At 33.2% G+C, this 8792-nt stretch overlaps 1 protein-coding gene across 5 annotated transcripts in view; it reads left to right on the top strand.

Moving 5' to 3' along the window:
• The window catches only part of ZNF800 (zinc finger protein 800), a 30907-nt gene extending 22492 nt beyond the window's left edge, over positions 1-8415 (top strand). For 3 of the 5 annotated variants that reach the window (XM_027840160.1, XM_027840159.1, XM_027840161.1), the window contains exon 5: positions 3980-6349. In XM_027840160.1, the coding sequence (XP_027695961.1) occupies positions 3980-5679 (1700 nt within the window). In that variant the 3' untranslated portion in view covers positions 5680-6349. Of the gene's footprint in view, positions 1-3979; positions 6353-6916 lie in introns of those variants that run through there. The other 2 variants (XM_027840162.1, XM_027840163.1) reach the window with 2 other exon arrangements.
• The last annotated feature ends 377 nt before the right edge of the window (positions 8416-8792 follow it).

Here is an 8792-nt window from a genome sequence, read left to right as displayed (position 1 = left end):
GTGTGTGTGTGTGTGTGTGTGTGTGTGTGTGTGTGTGTGTGTGTGTGATGCCTAAATGAACTCTGGAGGTTGGTTTCAGGATTTGTTATTCTTTTCTAATGCTACTTTAAAGATGACTTTTTTTTTTAAAATTACTCTACTCTTTTCACTCATTTTCTTCTATATAGGATGATTTACCTAGAATCCCTTTAGAAGAGGGAGGTAAAAATAATAGGTGCTAAGTGATGAATGAATGGAAATTGAGTCAAAGAAAGGAAAAAGGAGTTAGTGGATCTAGGAGAAAACTTGCCACTTAAAATGTATTCTTTCCTTAGATTTTTTTATTTTGCTTCTTCTTGTGTTTTACTTTTATTTTGCTTAGTGGGGGTGGTAAGAAATATGTACTTGACTTTAAAGCAACTAATTTTTTATGAATCTTTGTTTAAAGATTTTGGTCTGTGTATAAAATTCACTATTTTTGCTTGTAGTTGCACTTGTCAAATGATGGATAATATAATTGCAAAAATCAAATTACTGTGGATTAATTTACAAGTATAGAAATTTAGAGAACAATCAATTTTTAAGTGATTGGCTTTTTAATTGACTAAGTCTGAATTTCTCAGGATTGAGTTAACATCTGTAGTGGTATCAGTTTGTGCTTTAAAGAATTAATGTAAATTCTTTGTAATGTTTTATTAGGTAATAGTTAATTTGAAAGATAATTTTGATTATTTAATCTGGAACTTAGTACTTTGTGGATCTTCAGTGTATTGAACTTAGAGAAAGTTTTTCGATATAAAGGTTTCCACATTAACAGTTTACTGAATTATTTTTTTAATCTTGTATTTTGTGAGTGAAACAAATAAAAAAATACATACATATTGATGTCCCCTCAAATACTGTAAATTCCCTGCTTCTTATTCTATTCATTTTCCATGACTTACTACTCTGTTCTACCTCAGTCATACTCTGGATCTTGCCATCACTTAAAATATTCCACTTCCATGGTCATGAACTCCAAAATTACTTTATATGATCATAATATTTTATTACTCTTTCCATATATCTTTCTTTATCCTCATTGTAACCTCCAGTCCCTTTAGCCCTAAATAGTGTCTCAGTCCATCATTCCTGTATTCACTATATACCCTCCTCCTTTCCCAGTAGTGACCCTTTGATAAACCAAGTCAACTCATTATAACTTCTTCTCTTGAATCACTTGTTCCTTTGTCCTGTCACTAATCATACCTTGCCAAAATCCAGCCCTGGATTATTTCCACCATCTGCCTCCTTCACTCCTATTCTTGTACTTCTTAACAGAGCTGGAGGAAATATTAATTGCAAGTTATGTTATCTAATTTCAACCAGGCATTCATTGCAACAAGACAGTACTCCTATTTAATTGGTTCTCTATCCCACTCACCATAGTGGTGTTCCCAATCTTCTTGTCTGTCCTCAAGCATTCCATGGTATTCCTCCTTCCACTGTCTTAGCTGAGGACTTTACCTCATATTTCACTGAAAAAAGTGAGGTAATTTGCCAAGAGCTCTCTCTTTTCCCCTTATCATTTCATCATTCATCACCATAATTCCCCACTGTCTCCTTTAGCCTCTGATGAAGAGGTCATTCTTCTTGCCAAAACTAATCCTTCTACTTGCATACTTGATCCCATCCCCTCTTGTCTTCTCCAGTAGATTGGTTCCACTGTCACAAGGGTACAACTATATCATGTATTTACATAATTATTTACATATTATCTCCTCCATTAGAATGTCAACTACTTGATGGAAAGGACCATTTTTGCCTTTCTCAGTGCTTAGCATAATGGTTTGTATGTAGTAAGTGCTTAATAAATGTTAGCTGATTGATTCATTTCACTCTGGTTTAAAGTATACTATAGGGCGTAGAGAAAAACAAATTCAATGACCATTAAGTTCAAGGCTATATATACAAAGATGAAGACAACTTTTCATCCTTGATAGCAATGAATTTACAGTCATTTAGGGATATAAGACAAACAAGTAATGATAATACAAGTTAAAATATAATAAACAGAATATAAAGTTTAATGATACAACTGAAGAGGAAAATATTACTTTTAGCTTGGAAGGTTAGGAAAAGTGTCATGGAAGAAGTTGCAGCCAAGTTGGACCTTCTTAGATTGGGCAGGATTTCAACAGTTGAATGTTGGGGAGGGTGGAATCCTTTCAGACAAGGGGGATGGTGGGAACAAAGGAAGGAAGCAATACAGAGTTAGACAAATTAGGGGTATATTGAGTAGCCTAGGTTAGCTGGAGAGCAGAATATGTGAAGCGGAATGTCTTAGACTGGAAACCTCTCTTGCTGTTGTTTGGGCTGTGTCTACTTATTTTTTTTTAATTCCTAAGATACGGTTTTAAATATGACCAAAGTAAATTAATTTCCTTTTAAAGTAAAAGGCACAGCGCTGAGTTAGTACTTGGATTTTTTTTCAGTTGTTACTTTTGTTAATGGTGAGATATATCTTAGGCCAGACTAGAGAGTAAATATTAATTAGGAACCTACCCAATTAAGTGTGTACTTTTATTTTGCAGTGCTCATTCCAAAAGAGGAATATTGCCGTATCTTCAGTTAACCACCTTACCCATTATACAGGTGCATATATTAGAGAAGGAAATAATAGCTACAAGAATAAAAATTTGTTTCCAGGCTTTATTTTGGGGCAGTTAGGTAGCACAGTGGATAGAGCACTGGGCCTGGAGTCCTGAAGACTTGAATTCAGATCCAGCCTCATACACATACTGGCTGTGTGACCTAGGGCAAGTCACTTAACTCTGTTTGCCTTAGTTTCCTCATCTGTAACATGGGGATAATAATAGTACCGACCTCTCAGGATTATTGTGGGGATCAAATGAAATAAATGATTGTAAAGCATTTAGCACAGTGCCTGGTCCATAAAAGTGCTATGGATTAGCTTTTATTGTTGATTTAATAAACATAGCTAGGCTTGAGAGTGACTGGTGTTTCTAAACAAGCTATGCCAATGTCCTATTATTAATGGCCCACAGACATTTCTTGTACAAGTATATTTTATCACAGCTTAGGGTAGAATTCATGCATCAAGTAAACAAAACTAGCTATGTTTCTGGAATAATCATCAGTAGCTATGTGTTAGTTATATGTTCAATAGAAATGTATTATGTTCACTAGATTGATTAGGACTGATTCTAATAAATGGCTGTGATTCATAACATACATGTTCATGGACTCATTTTTTCTCAATTTTAAAATTTCTTTCATTTTACATAATATGCTGCATAATTGTTTGGTCTCACGTAATTAAAATGGATTTCTTTATCTTAAATTAGCTTAATGGATGCTCTTTGCATTTCAGTTTATACATTTAAAACATTTCTTTTTGAATTCTTTATAGTAGTTCACCCATGTCATGTTATGTTAACTTATCTTTAATATTCTAGAAATACTGTTTAAATATTCCAAATTAATATAGTGCCTGGCACTTAGTAAGTACTGAAATGCTTGATTGATTGTTAACAAAGCATAAAGTTTGACTTATATTATGTTGTTCAGAGAGATTTTTTGGCCTATGTAATTTAAATTGATGGAAGGAGCATGTCATAGTGCTGGGCCAGGAAGACCTGTGTTCAAATCTTGCCTCTACCACATACCGTCTCTGTCTTCCTGGCCAAGTCACTTAACTTCATGTTTCTCTCCTTCCACAGATTAACATAAGCTTATAGTAGTATAATTATACACTCAGAAGTGGAAACAAGTATTATGTAAAGCTGCATCTATCACTAGAAAGTTGTGTGTGTGTGTTAAATTCACAATTTAAAGCAAAAGTGAGTTAAATTTACTGGTTGTACTTTTGTAAAATACTGGGGAGTCTTATAAAAAATGGAAAGGACCAGGTGATTTAATAAAAATTTTTGCAGATGTTCATATTGTCTTTTAAAATATGAACTAGAACAAACTTAAAATGGTATTTTTGTTTTAACAGACCTTCCTGATGTAAATGATAAACAAAGCCAAGCCATAAATGATCTCCTAGAAGCCATTTATCCAAGCGTGGACAAGCGAGAATATATTATTAGGCTAGAACCCATAGAAACTAATCAGAATGCAGTGTTTCAGTATATTTCGAGGACTAATAATGCAGCTGAGGTCACTGAGACAACTAATTCTCCTGATCAAACTCAAGTTCAGATGCAAGAACCTAACATTGAACAATCCAAAACAACTCCAGTTCCCGATACAGAAGTAGAAATTGTAGAGCCCCCTCCTGCAGAAACAGTTGCGAATGAAGCAACACCAACTTCTGATGAACAGCCTCAGGAATCACACACTGACTTGGAAACTTCTGATAATTCTGATTTTGGCCACCAGTTGATTTGTTGTCTTTGTAGAAAAGAATTCAACTCCAGACGCGGTGTTCGTCGACACATTAGAAAAGTACATAAAAAAAAGATGGAAGAACTAAAGAAGTATATTGAAACACGAAAGAATCCGAACCAGTCCTCTACTAAAGGACGCAATAAGAATGTTCTAGTAACGTTGAGTAGGAGTTGTCCAGTATGTTATAAATCATTTGCTACAAAAGCGAATGTAAGGAGGCATTTTGATGAAGTTCATAGAGGACTGAGGAGGGATTCAATTACTCCTGATATAGCTACAAAGCCTGGGCAACCTTTGTTCCTGGATACTGTTTCTCCTAAAAAATCTTTTAAGACTCGGAAACAAAAGTCTTCTTCAAAGGCTGAATACAATTTAACTGCATGCAAATGCCTTCTTTGCAAGAGGAAATATAGTTCACAAATAATGCTTAAAAGACATATGCAAATTGTCCACAAGATAACTCTTTCTGGAACAAACTCTAAAAGAGAGAAAGGCCCTAATAATACTGCCAACAGCACAGAAATAAAAGTAAAAGTTGAACCATCAGACTCTGTAGAATCTTCACCCCCTTCTATTACCCATTCTCCACAGAATGAATTAAAGGGAACAAATCATTCAAATGAGAAAAAGAACACACCGGCAGCACAGAAAAATAAAGTTAAGCAAGACTCGGACAGCCCTAAATCAACAAGTCCTTCTGCTGCAGGTGGCCAGCAAAAAACCAGGAAACCAAAACTTTCAGCTGGCTTTGACTTCAAGCAGCTTTACTGTAAACTTTGTAAACGCCAATTTACTTCCAAACAGAACTTGACTAAACACATTGAGTTGCACACAGATGGAAATAACATTTATGTTAAATTTTATAAGTGTCCACTTTGCACTTATGAAACGCGTCGGAAACGTGATGTGATAAGGCACATAACTGTGGTTCACAAAAAGTCATCACGTTATCTTGGGAAAATCACAGCCAGTTTAGAGATCAGAGCTATAAAAAAGCCCATTGATTTTGTTCTAAATAAAGTGGCAAAAAGAGGCCCTCCAAGGGATGAAGCGAAGCAAAACGATTCAAAACATGATGGAACCTCCAATTCTCCCAACAAAAAGTATGAAGTTGCTGATGTTGGCATTGAAGTAAAAGTCACAAAAAACTTTTCTCTTCACAGATGCAATAAGTGTGGAAAGGCATTTGCAAAAAAGACTTACCTTGAACATCATAAGAAAACTCATAAGGCAAATGCTTCTAATTCACCTGAAGGAAATAAAACCAAAGGCCGAAGTACAAGATCTAAGGCTCTTGTCTGGTGAGGAACAGTTACAGAGTTTTGCTTCCCCTGTACCCCCCTTTCAAACTAAAAAAATATCATTTGGCCATAATTTATAGCAGGTTCCATTTTAACAGCTAACATGCCACGTATCTGATGGCAGTGGGAACTGAGGAGAAATGTACATATTGCATTTACTTCAGTGACCTTTATTCCACTGACTTGGGAACAAAAATTAACTTCAGAGCTTATCTTCTATAGGACAATGCAACATAGCTATAGGTAGCATGGAGCCAATGCTATTCTTTTAATATTGTAAAATATGTGCATTTATATTGGCTTATGTTTATAGTAGAAGACCTCTGTTTTACTAACTTTGCACAGATTTGATTCAGCAACTTAGTCTACTAATGAACTTTATGCAGGAAAGTTACAGAGATAATAGAATGAAGATTTGTGAAGGCTATAATTGTAGGAAAAATCTTTTAAGGCACTGTAATTATTGTAAAATTGATTTGTGATGGCTAAATAAAGTGCTACACAGAAAAATCTCTAAATTAATTTAGAATAACTAGCAGTAATAAAACATTAATTACTTTTAACATAGAGTTTCAAGACAAGGGGAAAACTTAGTAAACAAAAATTTGAATTTTGTTTTTTGTAAGGTTTTTTTGGTTACTGTTTTTTAGTTTTGTTCTGTGGAAAAAATGATAATTTAGTTAGTCCCAAAATGTTTTAGTTTTTCCCCTTTTGTTCAAATAAACTTTTTGATGATTATTTCAACCTAATTAATAATTTTACCTCAAGGGTTTTTTTTGGTTTTGTTTTACTTTGTTTTTATATGTATAGTAGGAAATAGGTTAACATCCCTAACAGGGAAGAAAAGAGAAGTTTTAAATATTACATTTTAAGAAAGTTTTGGAATAAACACATTTTAAAATGCAATATAAAATACAAAAGAAGTTATCTATCCTCTACTTGTTTTTGCAAGTACATGAATTTTTAAGAATTTATCATTAATTCTCGAGTACCCCCTGAGTTGAGGCCTCTGATGAATATTAAGTTAATTTTTGGATTTAGCTTCTAAAACAGACAACTTATTGGTTTGATTATTGAGTAGTTTAAACTGTATGTACAAGCTTAAAGTCACAAACCTTTCCTTCTGTTTATGTGGAAAACTTTAAATGAAATTATCATTTATTACGCATTTTAACTATTGTATAACTTTAAAGTTTTATTGGCAAACTCAATGGTGTTAATTTATTCCCATTTCTCCTCAGATAACTTCAAGTGATGTACGGAAAGGTTTGGAGTTCATTTGTGTGGAAAGACTTTAAATTGGTGTTAGAACCACTAACGTCTTCAAATGGTACTATAAAGAAAAAAAGAAAAATATTTTCATACATATTCAACTGTTACTGCTGTTTTCTAACTAAATTAATAACCATCTGAATACATGTTTCTAAGGCTCTTGCCTCTTCCAACACTTTCAAGTAGATATGAAGTTAACCTTATTCTACCTACGTCATAACTTGTCTTACCTTGTGCATTTGGTCTACAGGCTCATCCTACTGTATTTAAAAACAAAAAATGCAAAATTTGTTTTCCCTTAAAGACCAGAAGCTTTAGGCAGTCAACAACCTGAGGGATATCTCTGCTGGTGGTGTTATTTGTCAAAGAAGTTCTGTCATAGTTTCATTTTATGTGGCAAGATTTTCATCCAGGTTGTGTACATGATTTCAAAATTTTCTGCAGTGAATGTATGCTAAGAACAGTCTATTAAAACAGAGGAACTTAAGTCTGCTGAATATTAGTACTTGTCCTCACATCAGTTCATCTCCAACTGATTTTCTAGTGTAATGAAAGTTTCATTGTACTAAAAATAGTGTAGAGAAAGTTCCAGTTCATTTTCATTCATGGTTCATAATAACACCTTTAATTTCTAAACATCTGAGGTTTTTATGAAAATCAAACATTCCCCTATTTTTTCTTTAAATTTTATACACAAGCACTTTAATGATAGATGCAACTTAATTTTTCAGTTTCTATTTTTTTAAATGGGCAACACATTTACTAATGTTAATATGAAGGTAGTAAATATCCTACTGATATTTTATATTTACAGACAATCCATGCACAACCACTTCTTATGATATTAGTTTTATTTCTTTAAATATTGCTACAGTAGGGAGGAAGAAAAGAGAAACCAAGAAAACCTTTTTCTCTCAAAAATATTTCAAGCGACCACTTTAGTTATCATTTGATTTTTGCTGTAGGATTTGCAAAATAATGAATTCTTTTCCAATGAATTCTTTTCCAATTTATAATAAATCAAAATTTTAGGGAAAAAAAGGCAAACCTATCATTACAAATTTCTTGGTAGGTTTTTGTGTACCAACATTTTGTACTTTTTAGGAAAAAACATTTTTTTTTTTTAGAAATTTGTGTCAAATTATCCTAATTTCAAAAGGTTCAAGAGAAAATATACCATGTTTTTATAATAGGTTCATACCTGTAATTAGGAGGGACCCTGTTTCCATTTACTTTTTGTATAAAATCTAAAAATGTTGACGATCACCAGGTCATAAGAATAAAATGCTTCTATAGATAGAAAAACCTTTAGCCTTCCTAGTGCTTTGCACTAAAATATACTGTGAAAGGAAACTAGAAAGACTGTAACTGTTGCTGGAAATGTTCTATATTGAATGTACATTCTTTGTTTGGACAAATGTACTGTATGTGATGGAAATAAACCAGACTCGAAGTCACTTCAGCTAAATGTGCTTCAACAAAGGTGCATTGGTTGAACCATAAATGCTTATTATCTACTTTATTCAGTTACTGTGGGCAGCTGTACTTAAACTGTATCCTTCTGTTAGCTTTGTTTTTCAACTCTTGAAGTAATATTTTTTTTCTTTAATTTAAAAGCACATCCACATGTGGAAAACATCTCCTTGTAGGTATGATTAACAAATGCACATCTTTTTAGGGACTCAAATTTAAAGGTAGTATTACATTTCTAAGTTAATTTAGCTGGTTGAATATTATTGATGTATGTTTAGTTTTTGAAGGTACCTCCTGTATTCCTACTCACTAAATGTATTCCAAAACACTTTCCAAGTTCCTTATTTTTAGTCAGTGAAACAGTTGCAGTAA

The sequence above is a fragment of the Vombatus ursinus genome, unplaced genomic scaffold (assembly GCF_900497805.2).
Source record: "Vombatus ursinus unplaced genomic scaffold, bare-nosed wombat genome assembly UNPS02014839.1, whole genome shotgun sequence".
NCBI lineage: Eukaryota > Metazoa > Chordata > Mammalia > Diprotodontia > Vombatidae > Vombatus > Vombatus ursinus.
This window is presented reverse-complemented; position numbering and strand designations above follow the sequence as displayed.